The sequence below is a fragment of the Mizuhopecten yessoensis genome, unplaced genomic scaffold (genome assembly GCF_002113885.1).
Source record: "Mizuhopecten yessoensis strain PY_sf001 unplaced genomic scaffold, ASM211388v2 scaffold4231, whole genome shotgun sequence".
NCBI lineage: Eukaryota > Metazoa > Mollusca > Bivalvia > Pectinida > Pectinidae > Mizuhopecten > Mizuhopecten yessoensis.
In genome coordinates this window covers 376,967-401,357 of record NW_018405441.1, presented here as the reverse complement: position 1 = coordinate 401,357, position 24,391 = coordinate 376,967, and the positions used below count along the sequence as shown (strand labels likewise).

The 24,391-nt window shown below is 39.7% G+C and overlaps 1 protein-coding gene across 2 annotated transcripts; it reads left to right on the top strand.

Moving 5' to 3' along the window:
- Positions 1-517: 517 nt before the first annotated feature.
- On the top strand, positions 518-23,561 carry LOC110448739 (uncharacterized membrane protein C776.05-like). Of its 2 annotated transcripts, none has more exons than XM_021495147.1 (7): positions 518-890; positions 5,872-6,029; positions 13,470-13,541; positions 14,436-14,594; positions 15,684-15,813; positions 17,229-17,353; positions 20,060-23,561. In XM_021495147.1, exons 1-7 carry the CDS (start codon positions 777-779, stop codon positions 20,253-20,255), a joined length of 954 nt encoding a protein of 317 aa, XP_021350822.1. In that variant the 5' UTR covers positions 518-776; the 3' UTR covers positions 20,256-23,561. The 2 variants fall into 2 exon arrangements, with proteins under 2 accessions (XP_021350822.1, XP_021350823.1); XM_021495148.1 differs by lacking the exon at positions 518-890 and adding an exon at positions 5,386-5,437.
- The last annotated feature ends 830 nt before the right edge of the window (positions 23,562-24,391 follow it).

Here is a 24,391-nt window from a genome sequence, read left to right as displayed (position 1 = left end):
TTGTCTGTTTGTATTAAGTGACGTAATTCAATTGTTAAAAGTGACGTCACAGAAACATGCAGGGTGTCTCGCCCTAGGTCGGGACATGAAATCTCACACCGGGGAAAAACATCGATACATCGGTCCAGGTAAGAGAAAAAGTGACGTCATCATTCCTTGTCAAATTTAATGACATCTTATTGACGTAATATACACGTACGGAGTGGGTTCATACGATTAAGAAGTTGCGTTTATCTCAATTTTTTCTAAACAAGGATGAAAAGAAGGCCGTGATCCATTTTACCACATGACTTGACGATTCTTTTACAAAGAAAAGGAGTCTTTATATCAAAAGGGGGTTCAACGATAAGGGAATGTGTCAAACAAGTGTAGTGGGCCTAGAACGAGCTACCAGAGCTCCGCCGTAAGTGACTAACCATACGTCTCCAACACGCTACACGACGAGCCTGCAAACGTCTAGTGCAGTCTACTAGGCGCAGTCGGTCAAGCATCTCGGCAATTGTTTATATATATGTTAGTTCATCTACAATGAGGATGATCTCATCAAAAGCTTACCCTTCGCCCTCTCCCTCTCCTGTCATATATATAGATGATAGATAACGCCGCGGGTAAAACCGATTACGGTGGTCAGGGTCGGTCAGTCCTGAGATAGGTACTGACGACACTGCATCCATACTAACAGGGATGACGGGTCACTTTTAATCCGTGTTGTTTGTTTGTTTGTTTGTTCTTGTTGATGTTGATGTAATGGCGTACTGGACTAACTTGTAAACACCATGCCGAGCCACGACAATACCGTTAACGTTAACGGTGGATACGAAATTAACACGTCAAAGATGGAGTCACCTTACGTTCAGTTGGAGAAGCAGGAGACGGTAGCTCCGACGCAGGTGAGAGTTAATTAAAAACATTTCATAACTACCTTTTGGTTAATAAACGAAAATATTGAATAACTTCATATGTATTAATTATCAAAACTTAAACATGCCTACCCTATCTCCTCGCCTAGTTTGAACGCGTTGAATATTGACTTTAACATTCATTGTAGATCTAGTTTTAGTTTAAACAGTATTTTATTCAATATGGCAGTGACAAAATAGTACAAAAATCAACAAAGAGGATTCGAGAACAAGTACATAAGTACTTAAATCAAATTATATCTAATTTTGTTGGGTTATTCTCAGTTTTCGTAGGATCTCAACTCACAAGATTTACACACGAGCATCACTTCATCAAATCCAGCAATCGATATTAATTGCGGGCAGGTTTATCTCACTGTTATAACCAGTATATTATACTGTATACTATACTTAATAGTGGTTTACTTATATTGGTATATGGTTCAACTCTGCATGAATTGTATGACACACTACACCGTACACAGATACACAGTTTTTTTCCGCTGCTGTCAGCACTATTATATAAATAAAAGTTGGTTGATATTATTTTAATAACATCATTGCTGATAATGTCACAGCTCTGTAGTTGTAGGTTCATAAACTACAGACATGTAATATCAAGGTAATAGGTTTGACTGATCCGCCTTCGCCATTCTCTACCCCAAAATATGTACCGTACTACCTACCTCCCTACCGTCCAGTCAACACCGTCTATCAGTTAAATAAAACAGTTACCTTAACAGGGTATATTGTTATAAAAAACATACGTACATTTAAGTTAAGTTAAAGTTAGTTTCCAATACAGGAGCCGATAGAGCTCCTCTTCACTGGACTCAAAAATTAAACAATTGAATGATATAAAGTTAAAATATATCGTTGCTACATCTTTGCATTTTGAATTGAGAAAAACTTCGAACATGTAATTTATGAAGAATATGAATAATAATTTGAATAAAATCGATAAACTAATGGATCTATTGCGTATGGGTATTGTGTTTGAAAACCATACGCAACTAATGTATCACTATTTAGGTATGTGTAAATGATAATAAAGGCTATATTCTGGATACCTGTGTAACAAGCAAGGACACGTACCTGAATTTTGAACAGATTTATAACCAAAAAATATTTTCAATATGAAAATTCTAAATATCCTTTTATTATTTAAAATCTAATTACATAGTTTATTCCACAAATAACAGATTGTATCACTTAGTAAGTGTAGTATAGTTCGAATTTTATTTTAAAGTTCGATGATATAACAGTTGGTAAAATAATCTGTATTTCTGTGTCTTCCCAAAAACATGATAAAACTGAACGTCACAAGAAGATCAAAGAAAAGTGATCTTTAAAAATTGGAAATTAACTGAAAAGTTATCTTTCAAAACTGGACTTTAACAGGAGGCCTGAGTTTCCAAAAAATACCTTTTTTACAAGGTGACGATTCAAATATGTCCGACTTAAAAAAAAGCAGCTTCAAAACTGGAAAAAAATAGACGTTCACAGACAGTTTATGTTCCTATATGACTACAAAAATGAATTTAAGAGATTTATGCACCTTAATTTGACTTTTCTTTGGTCTCATAACCAGAACTAAACTGTTTACGTAAAGAACTACAGTACAGTGTAAAAACCAAGGACTATAGAATGGTAGCAAAACGGCACTCCCATGTCACGTGGTATCTGAAGTGTCGTCTTCTACATAACGAAACTAGTCTTACTGCTGGCCGAACGTGGTAAGTCTAACAGCATACGTACAGAAAGTGGTATGTCATGCTGCATACTGTATGTGTTAAGTCTTCTCGCATACAAAATGGGTTAAGTAAAACTGTGTACAGTGCGTGTTAAGTCTTACTGCGTACAAAGTGTGGTAAGTAAAACTGTTTACAGTGCGTGGTAGGTTTTACTGCGTACAAAGTGTGGTAAGTAAAACTGGTTACAGTGCGTGGTAAGTTTTACTGCGTACAAAATGTGGTAAGTAAAACTGTTTACAATGCGTGGTAAGTCTTACTGCGTACACAATTAATGTGGTAAGTAAAACTGTTAACAGCGCGTGGCAAGTTTTCCTGCCTACAAAATGTGGTAAGTAAAACTGTAATAGTGCGTGGTAAGTCTTACTGCGTACAAAATGTGGTAAGTAAAACTGTTTACAGTGCGTGGTAAGTTTTACTGCGTACAAAATGTGGTAAGTAAAACTGTTAACAATGCGTGCTAAGTCTTACTGCGTGCACAATTAATGTGGTAAGTAAAACTGTTTACAGTACGTGGTAAGTCTTACTGCGTACAGAACGTGTATGTCATAATAATTATTTGCACAGAACGTATCAATGTTATAATTCTGTTGTGATTCATCATATTATTTTTACATTTCATATCAATTAATTACTGTAATCCCTGTACACAGTGGTCATCAGTAAGATATTATTGATGGGTGCAATCTTTACACAGTCTAACTTTAGCATCATTGTGTGTTGACTGATCACATTATCACTATGACCCACACCTAGATATACATCACTATCATCCAGTTCTTGTTAAATATATAACGTAAATGTCGTACGCGTGTTAAGTGTCACTTGAGGTCATGGTTAAAGTCCGCCATCAGCCTCACAGTGGTCTATGTAACTGTCCTAAACAGACTCACAGTGGTCTATGTAACTGGCCTAAACAGACTCACAGTGGTCTATGTAACTGTCCTATACAGACTCACAATGGTCTATGTAACTGTACTAAACAGACTCACAATGGTCTATGTAACTGTACTAAACAGACTCGCAGTGGTCTATGTAACTGGCCTGAACAGACTCACAGTGGTCCATGTTACCGGCGTGAACATGCTCACAGTGGTCTATGTAACCGGCCTGAACAGACTCACAGTAGTCTATGTTACCGGCCTGAACAGACTCACAGTGGTCTATGTAAGTGGCCTGAACAGCCTCACAGTGGTCTATGTAACCGGCCTAAACAAACTCACAGTGGTCTATGTAAGTGACCTGAACAGCCTCACAGTGGTCTATGTTACCGGCCTGACCACCCTCACAGTGGTCTATGTAACTGGCCTAAACAGACTCACAGTGGTCTATGTAACTGTCCTATACAGACTCACAATGGTCTATGTAACTGTACTAAACAGACTCACAATGGTCTANGACAGCCTCACAGTGGTCTACGTAACCGGCCTGAAGGACAAAGCTCTATGTAGGCTAGCTCTCATCAGACGTAGTAATAATGTCTTCAGAAGAAAAATATATCGCTCAGGGATAAATCATATAATCAAATTCAAGTTCATTTCAAGTATCGACACATATACTTCGACCTGACACATGATAGTAGATTCACGTAACTGGTCACCGTGAACAACAACAAACGATATAGTAATATCGTGACCTCAATTCAAGGTCATCGACGTTCATGGAGACTTTGAATTACCGGTTGTCACAACCTTTTGAAATATGAAGTTTTAATGCAACTTACTTTTGGATTAAAAATATATGTACAGTGACGCCTATTGACTTTCGGCGCAAATCTGCTTGTTTCTTTCTGTCAAACAGGTTTTAGATAAATATTAATGTATTTTGATACCATAGTATCAATTCCGAAAAATATTTGTTCGTTTTTTATAAATAGACACAATCCCCTTATCTGTTCTATTACAAGTTGTTTTTTCCGACACGTGATTCTCTAAATAGAACGCGAAATACTATCACGGTTACGTAAGCCATTGAACAGGTGTAACTGTCCGCTGAGAGAGGAAGCACCTGGGTATGTTGGCTACTAGCGGGTTGCAAATCGATCAATAAAAGCAGATAAGTATACAAAGTTCAAATGTTTTAGAGTTAGAGGAGATTCTGTTAAACTTCTTCTACAAAAAAACAACACTTATGAAAAAATTAACTTCAGCAAATGATATCCAAAAAAATAGCATCGCACGCCACGTAAATTTGTTTTCGTCGGCAGCCGATAAAGCTGATATACTTATTAATTGACATACAAGTATCATTAAGTGAAAACTGCACACATAGAAATACTTCCATGCGTTGCTTTCCTATTTCGTCGGCCATTTTCCCATCAGTGTGCCGTTTGGGGTACTGTCCCGTTTTGGGGTACTGTCCCGTTTTGGGAACATTGATGTAAGTAACTATCAAACTCGTACCAAATTGCCCCTTACTGTCCCCTTTTCAATCCGTTCTTTAATAATACAATGCGATAATTTTAATCAGTGGTCGACAGCTTCAGAGATTATCCGTTTATATATATAATTACAACAGCTTACATCGAATGTCTAATTCAGATGTAAACTTACCAATTGCAAGCTATGTTTCTTAAACATTTCCGCTGTGGTATTTTTTATAACAATTCTCTGTGTTCAATGCTGTACTCACGCTGTTGCTCATCTATAACGTCGCCGCTGTTCTCTGTGAACACGCGACGACGTTCTTTGAACAGCGTCGCCGCTAGGTGGCGTGATCTCCATTTGAATCTTTAAGATGGCGACTGAAAATGATTCGATTGAGACGAAAAAAGAAGCAAAACAAAAGGTATATTATACATAGAAATGTAATTCAGATTCGGGATTCAAGAAACTCCTTAACTAAAAGATATTTTTAATTCAAATTTCTCCGTAGAGACATCATTGCTTAAATTACAGAAAAATCTTACCTCAAGCTGAAACGTTCGCGGGGGTCTTCCGAAATATTTCAACTACCTATAGGATAGTCTGTGATGGTGTACATTGAGGCAAGCCAGTTATGACTTTTATCGAATTATCTTTTATGCTTGAAATATAATTTGAGACGTATAAAGTCACAATGTACGTCCTGCTAGAATATATATTACAGTTAAATAACCTCATATATCGGAGCAATACAAGATGGCGGTTTCTCGTGTGTAATGGTGACGCAGGGGTTATGATGTAGCGATTTGTAGGTTTTTACTTTATTGGTTAATAATAACTCTTTTTCGTTCGTTACAGAAGAAGAAAAGTCGACTGAGGGAGAAGCTATACCACGTATTCACCGTCGTGGTCTTGGTGACGCTCTCACACTTGGCACTGCACGCGCAATGGTTGTTACCCATCTTCTACGCAATATCACTACCAATTGTCATCTCCATTCGCATCTTCATCTATTTGTAAGTATCACAGAACCATAAACTTTGAGCTATGGCGGGTTGCTTTGCCTATTTCCCCCTGATCGATGACCCACTAGTGTGCGCGTCCAACCGTGCACTGTTATGACGCGTACTCAGGTATTTCTATACAGGTAGCTCTATCGGAATCCCGTGTCTAAGAATAGATTATTGTAAACAGACGAATTTAAGGTCATGGCTATTAATTAATACATGCGTTTCACGAATAAGACTCAACAAAATACTTATTTCGTTCTGCTGTATGAAACACAAGATCGTACAATCATTACCAAGTTTGAAAGGATTTAATTCTCATTACTATTGCCTACGTCATGCCGTTACATGTTTTCTTAAAAAGCACGCATCTTGATTTTGTTCTTCCTGTACTTTGGAATGGTAAAATTACATATAGTTTTCGAATAGCATGTCTTACACGTGTATTGCGCTCCTAACTTTGTGCTGCAGTCTTCCTGCATTTAAAACAAATGAGACTGTCCTCGACGATGAATTTTCCCGCATGTTGCGATAATAGCACTTCTTTTTTTTATTTGCCTTTTTTATTCTGACGCAACAATCAAACGTATTATTATTTCGGCATCATTTGTTTGTGTTAAGATAATAAATAAAAAACTAGTGCCAATTGGAGGGTTAAACAATTCATAAAACAAAACGTAGCTGTACTGTACACCCGTACAGGGATTTGTTGACATGATTCCATAGAAGATAAATCAAGAGGTATGTTATTGAAATATAAATAAAATGTTCCATTTATTTGAAAACTATTTTTCACTTTCCTAAGGAAAATGATCACTTGCCTAAATATTAAAAAAGAAAGAAGAAAAAAAGGGTATCTGAATGTGGATTCGAATCTACACCGTTCATATTACGTTAGGCTACACCGGACATATTACGTTAAGCTACACCGGTCATATTACGTTAGGCTACACCGTTCATATTACGTTTGGCTACACCGTTCATATTACGTTTGGCTACACCGTTCATATTACGTTAGGCTACACTGGACATATTACGTTAGGCTACACCGGACATATTTCGTTAGGCTACACCGGACATATTACGTTAGGCTACGCCGGACATATTACGTTAGGCTACACCGGACATATTTCGTTAGGCTACACCGGACATATTACGTTAGGCTACAACGGACTCATTACGTTAGGCTACACCGGACATATTACGTAAGGCTACACCGGGCATGTTACGTTAGGCTACACCAGACATATTACGTTAGGCTACACCGGACATATTACTTTAGGCTACACCGGACATATTACGTTAGGCTACGCCGGACATATTACGTTAGGCTACACCGGACATATGCCGTTAGGCTACACCGGACATATTACGTTAGGCTACGCCGGACATATTACGTTAGGCTACACCGGACATATAACGTTAGGCTACACCATTCATTTTACGTTAGGCTACACCGTTCATATTACGTTAGGCTACGGACATATTACGTTAGGCTACACCGGAAATATTACGTTAGGCTACACCGGACATATTACGTGAGGCTACACCGGACATATTACGTTAGGCTACACTGGACATATTACGTGAGGCTACACCGGACATATTACGTTAGGCTACACCGTTCATATAACGTTAGGCTACACCGGACATATTACGTTAGGCTACACCAGACATATTACGTTAGGCTACACCGGACATATTACTTTAGGCTACACCGGACATATTACGTTAGGCTACAACGGACTCATTACGTTAGGCTACACCGGACATATTACGTAAGGCTACACCGGACATATTACGTTAGGCTACACTGGACATATTACGTTAGGCTACCCCGGACATATTACGTTTGGCTACACCGTTCATATTACGTTTGGCTACACCGTTCATATTACGTTTGGCTCCACCGTTCATATTACGTTAGGCTACACTGGACATATTACGTTAGGCTACCCCGGACATATTACGTTAGGCTACACCGGACATATTACGTTAGGCTACACCGGACATATTACGTTTGGCTACACCGTTCATATTACGTTTGGCTACACCGTTCATATTACGTTAGGCTACACTGGACATATTACGTTAGGCTACACCGGACATATTTCGTTAGGCTACACCGGACATATCACGTTAGGCTACACCGGACATATTACGTTAGGCTACAACGGACTCATTACGTTAGGCTACACCGGACATATTACGTAAGGCTACACCGGACATGTTACGTTAGGCTACACCGTTCATATTACGTTTGGCTACACCGTTCATATTACGTTTGGCTACACCGTTCATATTTCGTTTGGCTACACCGTTCATATTACGTTAGGCTACGGACATATTACGTTAGGCTACACCGGACATATTACGTAAGGCTACACCGGACATATAACGTTAGGCTACACCATTCATTTTACGTTAGGCTACACCGTTCATATTACGTTAGGCTACAACGGACATATTACGTTAGGCTACACCGGACATATTACGTTAGGCTACACCGGACATATTACGTTAGGCTTCACCGGACATATAACGTTAGGCTCCACCGGACATATTACGTTAGGCTACACCGGACATATTACGTTAGGCTACACCGGACATATTACGTTAGGCTACACCGGACATATTACGTTAGGCTACACCGGACATATTACGTTAGGCTACACCGGACATATTACGTTAGGCTACACCGGACATATTACGTTAGGCTACACCGGACATATTACGTTAGGCTACACCGGACATATTACGTTAGGCTACACCGGACATATTACGTTAGGCTACACCGGACATATTACGTTAGGCTACACCGGACATATTACGTTAGGCTACACCGGACATATTACGTTAGGCTACACCGGACATATTACGTTAGGCTACACCGGACATATTACGTTAGGCTACACCGGACATATTACGTTAGGCTACACCGGACATATTACGTTAGGCTACACCGGACATATTACGTTAGGCTACACCGGACATATTACGTTAGGCTACACCGGACATATTACGTTAGGCTACACCGGACATATTACGTTAGGCTACACCGGACATATTACGTTAGGCTACACCGGACATATTACGTTAGGCTACACCGGACATATTACGTTAGGCTACACCGGACATATTACGTTAGGCTACACCGGACATATTACGTTAGGCTACACCGGACATATTACGTTAGGCTACACCGGACATATTACGTTAGGCTACACCGGACATATTACGTTAGGCTACACCGGACATATTACGTTAGGCTACACCGGACATATTACGTTAGGCTACACCGGACATATTACGTTAGGCTACACCGGACATATTACGTTAGGCTACACCGGACATATTACGTTAGGCTACACCGGACATATTACGTTAGGCTACACCGGACATATTACGTTAGGCTACACCGGACATATTACGTTAGGCTACACCGGACATATTACGTTAGGCTACACCGGACATATTACGTTAGGCTACACCGGACATATTACGTTAGGCTACACCGGACATATTACGTTAGGCTACACCGGACATATTACGTTAGGCTACACCGGACATATTACGTTAGGCTACACCGGACATATTACGTTAGGCTACACCGGACATATTACGTTAGGCTACACCGGACATATTACGTTAGGCTACACCGGACATATTACGTTAGGCTACACCGGACATATTACGTTAGGCTACACCGGACATATTACGTTAGGCTACACCGGACATATTACGTTAGGCTACACCGGACATATTACGTTAGGCTACACCGGACATATTACGTTAGGCTACACCGGACATATTACGTTAGGCTACACCGGACATATTACGTTAGGCTACACCGGACATATTACGTTAGGCTACACCGGACATATTACGTTAGGCTACACCGGACATATTACGTTAGGCTACACCGGACATGTTACGTTAGGCTACACCGTTCATATTACGTTAGGCTACACCGGACATATTACGTTAGGCTACACCGGACATAGACGAATAGGGAAAAAATACAAAATCCTTTATCCCAAGATACATCTGTCACAGTTTTGAAAGCCTGATCAACCCTGTTTTTCATCATTTTGAGCACTTTCCCAAAGGAGGACCACTTTTCCGTCATACGATTTGTTTTTACATATTACATCATGGAATCAAAAGGTTTATTCAAAAGTTGGTCCTCGGATGGGAAAGTATTCAAAACATTTTTTAAGTCTGGGAAACCTCTTCACTTTTATAGATATAGTGAATATGGCTATATTTGGAGTATTATATTAACAATACCGAATATCTCAACAGTTCAAAAATTCATATTCAATTGGTTTTATATCTATTCCATGCATTTTTGCTACTAAAAAATATTTGTTCACAATAGCGGGAGGGTCATTAGAGACCCTGCTCTTCTAGCCATACATTGGGGTGAACATTTTGAAGGCATATATTCCCAGTAGTCTCTTAATGACTTTGATGCTAATTTTGAAGACCAAATCAATACATCTGTTGCCAATATTCTATCCAATCATATATTAAACAATGAATGTTTTGTTGAAATTTCTATGTCTGACGTTAAAAGGGTCTGTAAAAGTTTACCACGAGGTAAAGCAGATGGGCACGATCAAATTGTGTACGAGCATTTACTCTATGCCCACGACACTGTGTACAACTGTTTGTATGTTCTTTTTAATGTTTTTTTTAAGATTGGAGTATGTTCCTCCTGTACTCACAAAGGGTCTGATCTGTACACTATACAAAGGTCATAACAAGCCAAAGAGTGACCCCAATATTTATCGTGCTATCTCTCTGTTGCCAGTGATTCTTAAAGTCTTTGAGAAATTATTACTTATCAGACTTGAGGATACAAACTTGTTTATACCTAACCCCTTACACAATGGATTTCAAAAGAATGTAAGTAGTACTATGACGTCATTTCTAGTCCATGAATCTATCACATATGCGTGTGATAATAACAGTAAACTTTTAACATGTTTTCTTGATGCTGCCAAAGCATTTGACTGTGTTTGGCATAACGGCCTATTTTTCAAACTTCACAGTTTAGGTCTAAATTCAAAGTATATCAATATCATTGTTTCATTATACTCAAATATGTACAGCGCAGTATTGCACCAAGGTTTTATTTCTAACTGGTTTAAGATATGCCAAGGTACGCGTCAGGGAAGCATTATTTCTCCCTGGCTGTATACAGTTTTTATTAATGATTTACTGGATGAGTTATGTGCTTCACANAGAGATTGTTCACAGGCTACGTGGTCAATGTTTTGCCTTGCTTAACTGCAACTTATTTGGTACTGGAATCAACCCATTGACTGGTGCTAAGCTGTATAAAACAATTGTAATGCCAAGTAGCCTTTTTGGCTGTGAACTCTGGTATTCACTTTCCGAGACCGAATGGCATCGCATTGAAACAGTTCACCATTTGTGTGCAAAGCTCATTCAAGGTTTTCCGCGGCGCACTCGATCAGATATTGTCCTTAGTATGCTTGGACTTACGTCCATACGTCTAAACATTGAGTTATTGAAACTTCGATTCTTCTCTGCTTTATGCAGAACAGATGCACGTTTTACACGCTTTGTACCAATTTTTGCAAACTGGGTTTGTCCCGGTTAAAAACTATTGGAAACACTTCACAAAAGGTGTCGTATTAGGTAAGTACCCCTCGCAATGGAGTGAACGTCTCAATGCTTGTGATGAGTTCTTAAGATTTAAACACCTGCATTGTGAATTCAGCCCTTCGCCGCTATGGTACCTATCTAAATGTTTCCCTTATCTCAACACAACGTGTAAAAACGTTGCAAAGCTATGGGGTATTCCACCTAATAGTGAACTATCAGGTGCCCAGTGCAATATCTTTGCAGAAGATGCAGTTGCGCATTGTATATTAGACTGCCGTAGTCCCACATTGCTAACTCTACGTGATGAACTTTTCACCAAGATAGTCAACGATTATCCGGTTCATGTGTATGTTGTTCTTGCTAACTCATGTAGGGAGGTGCAAATTGCGACATTCCTCGGCATTCCATCTGCTGCCATGAAAGACATATTTGTTAATGAGGACCGCCTTTTCGCATCTTTTGCAAGAGATTGTTGTATTTATGCCGAAAAAGTATCCCTTCTTGCGTTTAATTAACGACGATAGTCTGCCAGACATGTAAACCATATGCATTCGTATTATATCTGGTTCATCCTGGCAATTTGACAGTCCTGTCTTTACATACATGTTCCCATGCTGTTTGATATAGTCCTGTGTATGTCTTTATTTATCGTGGTGTACCTCATATATTGTGTAATCATGTAACTTTTTTTGTTTGATCTCCACAGATTTTTCTTTTTCATTTTACCTTATACTTATGTCCTTTGTGTATCTATATTTGTAACCCATATATATGTCATTTGTAACTCTTCAAATTTGGAGGAATAAAGATATGAATGAATGAAACAATATTTTTTTCCGTTTTCGAAAATGCCGACTTAGGGAAATACGGGCAGTTTTCCGTCATACCTCAAAAGAAAACCGGTAGCACCATACATATGGTTACACTAATAGTAACCAAACATTTTGAAAAGAATATAGTCTATGGTCGAATATCAAGAGACGTAGATCAGAGACGCTTTAAAGGTATATTTCTCACAAGAGTCAATCGAAGGTCAAACTGCACATAATGACCTTCTGCACTTCGTCAGAACTTATGATGATATTGACCATTCGTCACATGTTCAGACAGTATATATATATATATAAACAGGCTAGCATAAAGAAATACTGGACACTAAAACAGTAATGTATTTTATTATATTAATAGGGATGCAACGATATATCGTATCGTGGTATTTTGAATACGGCACGATACACAATACCTTTTGGGAGGTCAGATACACCTACGATATCTTCCGGATTTTGTCTCGTTTCTGAATTTAGTCAACTCATATCGTTTCCAACATGGCGAGTGACAGCTCAAGCTCGGCATGCACCTCGTAAGACATGAATTGGGTAAAAGTTTGCAAAATATCTTCGATTTGCTTCTACTGATATTATATGTATCGTATTGTGATGACAGTATCGTGATAGGTATCGTATTGTGACGACAGTATCGTGATACGTATCGTATTGTGACGACAGTATCGTGATACGTATCGTATCATCATATTAACGTATCGTTGCAGCCCTAATCTTTAATAATGTATACTAACCTCTATATTAGTATAATTTTTGTTTTAATTCTTAAAATATGAAAGAATATAAATATTGTAAGCTAAAATGATAATGCCACGTTGAAGATGGTCGATCCCTGATTTGAACCAACCAAAAACAACAACACTGACCCGAGGACGTCGATGTGGCTGTATTTGGTCGGGTGGTCGGGGGATAAAATCAAGCATCAACTTTATCAATGTTCTATAATTGTAGCTATCATCGTGTATTTCAGCAAAAACAAATGGCACTATTTCCTGTTGGACTTCTGTTACTATGCCAACCTCGCGTGGTTTATTTTTATATGGTAAGTAGTATACTTAAAGTGAAAGTTGTTACACACAGTGAGTGAAATCCTAATCTGAGTACGAAATGTTCATGTGTTATCACAAAATGTATGTGACGGTCTCAGGTATTTATTCTCACCAAAAGATGTAATTCTGGGCAAAATAAAGAAATCCTTGTTTTATGATTTTGCTCAATACTTCCTATACCTGTCTGTTTCGGTAAGAATTTTCGTTTATATTAATGACATGTAATTATTGTAGTAACGTACACAACCCGTTGCACTATTTCACATAACGCATTATATTCCCCAATGAAATCTCGTTTAAATTGTTATCTTATTCAGCGTAAATTAAAGAAAAATGCTTCCTAATGAGTTAATAACATTTGAAATATACAATCAAAATTCAATAATGCACTCTATTAGTTGCCATAGTAACAATACACAACAACGACCATTAGGTCATTGTGAGGTCGTCCCTGTGCTTCGTACGTAGGGTTGGGCAATAATAAATTGCACTACCAATATATTGCAGTACTTGTGTAGTAATTTATATATTGCGATATGATATGGTTTTGAATTGGCAGTATATACTGAAAGATTGAATGAATAATGTCCAAATTAAGCTGACTTGGTCGGATAACTTCCAAAACGTATATAAACTAATTTTCAGTTTATCATTGAAGCTTTCTGTACTCACTTTCCGCACTTTTGCTGTAAAAGTATCAAGAAATAACTGAATTTCTAGTAATACAATATATTGTGATATATATTGCAATATTCCCAAAATACTACAATAGAAAACAATAATCTATGCCCATCCCGATACAGAAGTACGGCCATTGTTGTCATTGTCATTGGCCACGTGTCCCACTTGTCTACCCGAGATATTAAGACCAACGCTGTGTGTTACAGGATAGCTGATAGTCCCCGGATGTTCGCCGTGGTGTTTGGGATCGCTAATGGTCCCCTGTTGTGGGCCATGGTGGTGTACCGGAACTCTCTAGTGTTTCACAATCACGACAAAGTGTCCTCTTCTTTCATACACATAGTACCGGGGACACTGTCGTTCGCGTAAGTGAGCTCATTCAGTACCACTATTATGATGCTTTACCAGTAATCTTTTCGATTTTTGATATTAGAAATCACAGCATTTGAATCATACTCTGAATTACACATGCATTTAAGCACTGAACTGCTTTCAGTTGGCATTCATATTGCCTATGAGTGCCACCTGAAAGCAGTTCAATGCTTATATTTAGCGCATTTTTTGGAATCTCATAGAAAATTCAATTATACTTATAACTATTCAATATTTAGTTCTAATAATGTATGTATCTTGTATACTAAAATACGTGGATGTACGTCCTTAAATGACCTTAGCTGTTAATAGGACGTTAAACAAATTTAAACCAAACCAAACCAAATCGTGTATGTTTGTTCAATAAATAAAACAGCCATCGCCCGGGGTGGGTCAGTGTTATCCAACGTAACAATTATGACGTCAGGCAAATGATGACGCCAACAATCGGCCCATGGCATTCATAGCCTAAATGAATGCCGACTGAATTTGGAAGGGTTATTTAAGGATTAGCTTGAATACATTTTTCATGTTATGGAGATATAACACAAAAAACGGAGTGTACTCTAAATAAACCGCGAAGTGGTTTATGATGAGAGTACATTCCGGTTTTTTGTGTAATAGCTCCATAACATGAAAAATATATTCAAGTTAATCCTTATAATTTTATCTACTAAACACAATCCCTGTGGAAATCCACTTTTATTGATGAACTCTTTTCTCTTAGAAATTATCGCGTTGCTGTATCAACCAATCAAAAGCGACGTTACAAATTGCGATGTCATTTTTATACGTTATGGGCTGATAACATAAATTTTTAAGCCAATGAAAATGCTTGTTACAAGCAAGATTAAATTATATAGTTGCAATGCCATACGATGGTAGATGTTTTCATATCAACGCATATAAGTTAGAATGTGTACCGTTTTAGGTAACCTCTGCTTTCTAAGTTTCTGGGACGTTGTCCGGGGCTTCGTACACAGGTTAAACATGACACTAGGAAACAAGACGAATGTGGTAGAAGACTTACTCACTCTTATGAGATAATGACTTGGTATATAAACTCGTTCTGTTAATTACAGAATACGCTGGTACCCGAAAACTACCTCTACACACTGGGTCAAGGACTTCAACGTGGGAAATACGGACTGGGACCCGGAAATGCTGATATGGCTCTTCCTTATTCCACTCTGTTGTTTTCTTTTTCACAGTGTGAGTACCAGTATATCTCGACAGGTTTAGAGCCCCATTTTCTTTTTCACAGTGTGAATACCAGTATATCTCGACAGGTTTAGAGACCCATATTCTTTTTCACAGTGTGAGTACCAGTATATCTCGACCGGTTTAGAGACCCATTTTCTTTTTCACAGTGTGAATACCAGTATATCTCGACAGGTTTAGAGACCCATTTTCTTTTTAACAGTGTGAGTACCAGTATATCTCGACAGGTTTAGAGCCCCATTTTCTTTTTCACAGTGTGAATACCAGTATATCTCGACAGGTTTAGAGACCCATTTTATTTTTCACAGTGTGAGTACCAGTATATCTCGTCAGGTTTAGAGACCCATTTTATTTTTCACAGTGTGAGTACCAGTATATCTCGTCAGGTTTAGAGACCCATTTTATTTTTCACAGTGTGAGTACCAGTATATCTCGTCAGGTTTAGAGACCCATTTTATTTTTCACAGTGTGAGTACCAGTATATCTCGACCGGTTTAGAGACCCATTTTCTTTTTCACAGTGTGAGTACAAGTATATCTCGACAGGTTTAGAGACCCATATTCTTTTTCACAGTGTGAGTACCAGTATATCTCGACAGGTTTAGAGCCCCATTTTCTTTTTCACAGTGTGAATACCAGTATATCTCGACAGGTTTAGAGACCCATATTCTTTTTCACAGTGGAAATACCAGTATATCTCGACAGGATTAGAGACCCATTTTCTTTTTCACAGTGTGAATACCAGTATATCTCGACAGGTTTAGAGACCCATATTCTTTTTCACAGTGTAAATACCAGTATATATCGAATGGGTTGGAGACCCATTTTTTTTTTCACAGTGTGAGTACCAGTATACCCCGCCGGGTTTAGAGCCCCATTTTTTTTTCCACAGTGTGAGTACCAGTATATCTCGACAGGATTAGAGACCCATTTTCTTTTTCACAGTGTGAGGACCAGTATATCTCGACAGGGTTAGAGACCCATATTCTTTTTCACAGTGTAAATACCAGTATAGCTCGACAGGTTTAGAGACACATTTTCTTTTTCACAGTGTGAGTACCAGTATATATCGACAGGTTTAGAGACCCATATTCTTTTTCACAGTGTAAATACCAGTATATATCGAATGGTTTGGAGACCCATTTTTTTTTTCACAGTGTGAGTACCAGTATAGCTCGACAGGTTTAGAGACCCATTTTTTTTTTCACAGTGTGAGTACCAGTATATCTCGACAGGTTTAGAGACCCATATTCTTTTTAAAATTGAATTAATAAAAACAGTAAGCTAATAAAACGATAACACTCTAAGTCATTCGTTGTGAAATGTCTATGTCCTATGAAAAAAACATGTCACATACAGATATGTTCTATGTTTAATAAACGCTATGCACGTGTTTGTGTTTTATAGGGCATGTATGCCTTGGTCATTCACGTGATAAAAAAGCCAGGTCCGGAACATTTCCTCAGCTACAACTACCTCGGAACAAAGAAAGGCGGATGTATACATTCACTGTTCAACTGCTGTGGGGAAGGGTAAGTCTACTGTCTCGGGAATGGCCAAACGACCCAGGAAAGGTCTACTGACTCTATAAGATTCTACGGTCTCAGGGAATGGCCTACATTGTAGGGGAGGGTCTACTGTCTCAGGGAATGGCCATCATTGTAGGGGAGGGTCTACTGTCTCAGGGAATGACCTTCATTGTAGGGGAGGGTCTACTGTCTCAGGGAATGGCCTACATTGTAGGGGAAGGTCTACTGTCTCAGGGAATGGCCTACATTGTAGGTGAGGGTCTACTGTCTCAGGGAATGGCCTTCATTGTAGGGTAGGGTCTTTTGTCTCAGGGAATGGCCTACATTGTAGGGGAGGGGCTACTGTCTTAGGGAATGACCTTCATTGTAGGGGCGGGTCTACTGTCTGAGGGGATGACCTTCATTGTAGGGGGGGGTCTACTGTCTGAGGGAATGGCCTACATTGTAGGGGAAGGTCTACTGTCTGAGGGAATGACCTACATTGTAGGGGAGAGTCTACTGTCTTAAGGAATGGCCTTCATTGTAGGGGAGGGTCTACTGTCTCATGAAATGGCCTACATTGTAGGGAAAGGTCTACTGTCCCAGGGAATGGCCTTCATTGTAGGGGAGGGTCTACTGTCTCAGGGAATGGCCTACATTGTAGGGGAGTGTCTACTGTCTGAGGGAATGGCCTACATTGTAGGGGAGGGTCTACTGTCTCAGGGAATGGCCTTCATTGTAGGGTAGGGTCTACTGTCTTAGGGAATGACCTTCATTGTAGGGGAGGGTCTACTGTCTGAGGGAATGGCCATCATTGTAGGGGAGGGTCTACTGTCTGAGGGAATGGCCTACATTGTAGGGGAAGGTCTACTGTCTCAGGGAATGGCCTACATTGTAGGGGAAGGTCTACTGTCCCAGGGAATGGCCTACATTGTAGGGGAGTGTCTACTGTCTGAGGGAATGGCCTACATTATAGGGGCGGGTCTTCTGTCTGAGGGAATGGCCTACATTGTAGGAGAAGGTCTACTGTCTCAGGGAATGGCCTACATTGTAGCGGAAGCTCTACTGTCCCAGGGAATGGCCTACATTGTAGGGGAGGGTCTACTGTCTCAGGAAATGGCCTTCATTATAGGGGAGGGCCTACTGTCTCAGGTAAGGGCCTCCATTGTAGAGGAGGGTCTACTGTCTCAGGGAATGGCCTACAGTATAGGGGCGGGGCTTCTGTCTGAGGGAATGGCCTACATTGTAGGGGAGGGTCTACTGTCTGAGGGAATGGCCTTCATTGTAGGGGAGGGTCTACTGTCTCAGGTAATGGCCTACATTGTAGGGGAAGGTCTATCGTCTCAGGGAATGGCCTACAGTATAGGGGCGGGTCTTCTGTCTGAGGGAATGGCCTACATTGTAGGGGAAGGTCTACTGTCTCAGGGAATGGCCTACAATGTAGGGGAGGGTCTACTGTCTCAGGAAATGGCCTTCATTATAGGGGAGGGCCTACTGTCTCAGGTAAGGGCCTCCATTGTAGAGGAGGGTCTACTGTCTCAGGGAATGGCCTACAGTATAGGGGCGGGTCTTCTGTCTGAGGGAATGGCCTACATTGTAGGGAAAGGTCTACTGTCTTAGGGAATGGCCTTCATTGTCGGGGAGTGTCTACTGTCTAAGGGAATGCCCTACATTATAGGAGCGGGTCTACTGTCTGAGGGAATGGCCTACATTGTAGGGGAAGGTCTACTGTCCCAGGGAATGGCCTACATTGTAGGGGAGGGTCTACTGTCTCAGGGAATGGCCTTCATTGTAGGGGAGGGTCTACTGTTTAAGGGAATGACCTACATTGTAGGGGAGGGTCTACTGTCTCAGGGAATGGCCTTCATTGTAGGGGAGGGTCTACTGTCTTAGGGAATGACCTACATTGTAGGGGAGGGTCTACTGTCTCAGGGAATGGCCTTCATTGTAGGGGAGGGTCTACTGTTTAAGGGAATGACCTACATTGTAGGGGAGGGTCTACTGTCTCAGGGAATGGCCTTCATTGTAGGGGAGGGTCTACTGTCTTAGGGAATGACCTACATTGTAGGGGAGGGTCTACTGTCTCAGGGAATGGCCTTCATTGTAGGGGAGGGTCTACTGTCTTAGGGAATGGCATTCATTGTAGGGGAGGGTCTCCTGTCCCAGGGAATGGCCTACATTGTAGGGGAGGGTCTTCTCTCTGAGAGAATAGTCTAAATTGTAGGGGAAGGTCTACTGTCTTAGGGAATGGCCTACATTGTAGGCGAGGGTCTACTGTCTGAGGGAAGGGCCTCCATTGTAGGGGAGGGTCTACTGTCTGAGGGTTTGACCTAGATTTTAGGATAGAGTCGACTGTCTGAGGGATTGACCTAGATTTTAGGGTAGGGTCGACTGTCTGAGGGATTAACCTAGATTTTAGGGGAGGGTCGACTGTCTGAGGGAATGGCCTAAAGTCCCGGGAAGGGTTTACTCTCTTTGGAAAGAGATAACATACTTTCTCGGCGAAGAATAGGTCTAATGTTCTCAGCGAATCTTAAATATGTTTTCTTGGTTAATATGTGTACTTCAAGTCACATGTTCATGTATTATTTTTATTTCACATTCAAAACTGGAACAAAATAAGAAAAACAAAAACAAAATCGTGTAACTTATGAATTTTGAAAAGAGCAATGAGCCAGCTAATTATGGTCGCTTGGTTGAATAGTTTTAAGCTTTTGTTTTGTTTTGTAGGTCCCGGAAATTCTTCTTCTACTTTTTTAACTGGCTGTTCTGTTTCTGCTCACTGACCGGTGTTGTCCTGTCTTTCTATTTTTTCGCCGCACACTGTGTCCTACTAGTCACACTGACGTTGATCATTGTTTACAACGGAGCTAGCTATTACATGCACGTGTTCAGTGTCCGGGGTTTCGTGGATGAAATCGAATGAAGACTACTTACCTGGAACAATTCCGTCGTTCCACACACAATAGTGTGTTTGGAAGGGAGAGACAAAAGTTTCTGGACGTTTCGACAAACTGACAATCTGTGCTTGGACGTCTGGACAAACTATGCTCGCTTTTTGTGCGGGAAAAATACAGTATTTATTGTCTCCTTGGTTCGTCTTGACGGAGACAAGGTTCATCTATGCTTTTAACCTATTTTGGACATTCCATTGACAGCATATTTTTTTCAATGAAAAAAGATACTTATGCTGACAAAATCTCCTTTGGATATACTCTTGCTCCACAAACAGAATGTGTGCGTGCGCCGACACTATTTTGGACATAGACAGAATTTGGAGGCACTCCGCCAGACGTCCTTTGGAATACACGCCCAAATAACGTGTTAAGTTTACGCCTCTGGAACATCCTTGAACACACGTCGTCACATATGCCATCGGAACGTAATTTGAATAAACGCCTCCGAAACGTCCTTTGGTCATAGACTGGTTTCTTTGAACGAGTACTCGCCGACACGTCATTTGGATATACGCGTATAGAGCATCCCTTGGACAAATACGCCATTTTTGTCATTCGCCGACCCTTTGGAACTTTAAGTGTCGGTCCGTGCAGATGACGGAGAAGGGCAGCCTATTGGATCTACTCATCGAGCCGATAGCTAGAGTGTAACCTGTCTAAACTGAACACTACACTAAAACATTTCTAAAACAAAGCAATAACTGAAATGTCTCTAAACTATAAACTACGATGTATCATCTCTAAACCGGAAACTACGGTATAACATCTCTAAACCGGAAACTACGGTATAACATCTCAAAACCGGAAACTATGATGTATCATCTCTAAACCGGAAACTACGGTGTAACATCTCTAAACCGGAAATTACGGTATAACATCTATAAACCGGAAACTATGATGTATCATCTCTAAACCGGAAACTACGGTGTAACATCTCTTAACCGATAATTACGGTATAACATCTCTAAACCGGAAACTATGATGTATCAACTCTAAACCGGAAACTACAGTGTAACATCTCTAAAATGGAAATTACGGTATAACATCTATAAACCGGAAACTACGATGTATCATCTCTAAACCGGAAACTATGATGTAACATCTCTAAATCGAAAACTACTGTGTTACATCTCTAAACCGGAAACTACGGTATCACATCTCTGAACCGGAAACTACGGTGTAACATCTCTAAACCAGAAACTTCGGTGTAACATCTCTAAATCAGAAACTGCGGTGTAACATCTCTAATCTATACACTACGGTGTAACATCTCTAAACTAGAAACTACGTTATAACATTTCTAAACCAGAAACTATGGTGTAACATTTCTAAACCGGAAACTACGGTATAACATTTCTAAACCAGAAGCTACTGTGTAACATTTCTTAACCGGAAACTACGGTGTAACATTTCCAAAACGGAAACTACGGTATAACATCTCTAAACCGGAAACTACGGTGTAACATCTCTAAACCAGAAACTTCGGTGTAACATCTCTAAACCAGAAACTGCGGTGTAACATCTTTAATCTATACACTACGGTGTAACATCTCTAAACCAGAAACTACGTTATAACATTTCTAAACCAGAAACTACGGTGTAACATTTCTAAACCGGAAACTACGGTGTAACATTTCTAAACCGGAAACTACGGTATAACATTTCTAAACCAGAAGCTACTGTGTAACATTTCTAAACCGGAAACTACGGTGTAACATTTCTAAACCGGAAACTACGGTGTAACATTTCTAAACCGGAAACTACGGTATAACATTTTTTAAATAGAAACTACAGTGTAACATCTCTTAACCGGAAACTACGGTATAACATTTCTAAACCAGAATCTACGGTGTAACATCTCTAAACCGGAAACTACGGTGTAACATCTTTTAACCGGAAACTACGGTGAAACATTTCTTAACTGGAACATCAATGGAAAATCACTCAATCGGAAACTAAGGTGTAACAACTCTAAACTTGAAACTAATTTAGTCGGCAACAGTTCTGTCTGATCTAGAATATGTAATCGACAAATGGTGCCTTGTGAGCTAGTTATCAACGGCCCCTCGTTAACAAGTAATCAACTCTATGAGTATTTTGTGAACTATAGATATCATCAAACGATGCCTTTTGACTGAACTAGTAATCATCACACGGCACGATATGAACTTTGAATTTGTCAGATGATGCCTCGTGAACTCGTAAACTTCAAATGGTGTAATCTTAACTAGCACTAGTCAAATGGTGTAATCTTAACTAGCACTAGTCAAATTGCGTATTGTGAACCAGTTATCGTCAAATAACATATGATGAACTATGAGTATACTACTCGGCCTGTTATGTTATTGCATTTTAAACGAGAACAATTAACACACAAACACATTGTTAGCTGTTCTATCTCGCGAGCCTCATGGTAACGGTGGCATTGGAATCATGGACTCTGCGGCTCTAATATAATCATCCCGATTTCATTCCATCACGGAGACTCGACATTCACTCCGATCTCACCCCATTGTTAAGTTAGAAGCGTCAACACAGCATTTCCATAAATTAAACTTTATTTAGTTTACAAGAATCAGGAAACAAATTATATCAACTTACCATGTACATTTTGTATGTAAATTACTCTTACACTAGACGCGCGCAGAGGGTCATAATGTAGATGGAAACCGGACTTACCAGATAAAACCCACGTGATCGGGCAGGTGCTCCAATACCTTTTCAGGTCAGATTGGAGAATCGAACCCCAGTCGTCATGTTGAAAGGCGAGCGTGATAACCACTGCGCCACCTGACCAAACATAATCTCCATATGTATGTCAGCCCTTTCGTGTTGATGTTTAGAGGAGACATTTCATTGTGTCATGTTTCATTACCAATCTGCACAAACTTCGACAACAAACATATCTTACATCTGGTTTATAATTACTAATATTATATGACCAACATTTTCCCTTTGTCCTCATTGATTTGATCATAATCACGCGGAGGTCCCTGATTTGTTATATCGACTAGGTGATGATAATCTTTAGAAACAGCATGTCAGTATTCATTGTATGACGTCATTTAAATTGTGGTGTCACAATGCTTTCTGTCATATGCAACTTTTCATACGCTTCATTTTATTTTTTTAACATTATTCAAGTATGGCATCTGATATAATAAATTAAGGGCTTTTATTTCTGGCATATGTGCGAAGTCTCGGTCAATATCACTTTCTCGTGTTCATATAACCACATTCATCTCGGTCAATATCACTTTCTTAGGTCCATATAACCACATTTATCTCGGTCAATATCACTTCCTCAGGTCCATATAACCACATTCATCTAGGTCAATATCACTTCCTCAGGTCCATATAACCACATTCATCTCGGTCATTATCACTTTCTCATGTCCATATAACCACATTCATCTCGGTCAATATCACTTTCTCATGTCCATATAACCACATTCATCTCGATCAATATCACTTCATCAGGACCATATAACCACATTTATCTCGGTCAATATCACTTCCTCAAGTCCATATAACCACATTCATCTAGGTCAATATCACTTCCTCAGGTCCATATAACCACATTCATCTCGGTCATTATCACTTTCTCATGTCCATATAACCACATTCATCTCGGTCAATATCACTTCATCAGGACCATATAACCACATTCATCTCGGTCAATATCACTTCCTCAGGTCCATATAACCACATTCATCTCGGTTAATATCACTTCCTCAGGTCATTATACATTCACCTTAACAGAAGTCTATAATTGACAAATATGGACACGTTGTTATTGTGTGTGTTTCAAGTTGTGGTGTTTTTACTGCAATAAAGATGATATTTATTATTACTGAGTCTGGTGTTATGAGTTTACTCAGTCGTCCCGAGGATCAACTACAACCAAACTTCCAAGGGAGGTAATAACGAATGATCACATCACCCACGGACTGGAAACAAAAATATCGATGTGAAGATTTCGTGAAAAGTCTCCGTTTGTACACTGATTGACTCTTTATCTCACGACGAACTGACAATCTGGGCAATGATTTATCTGTGTTACAGGCCACAAAGACTGAACCGTATATCAATGTTAGAAAGCGGA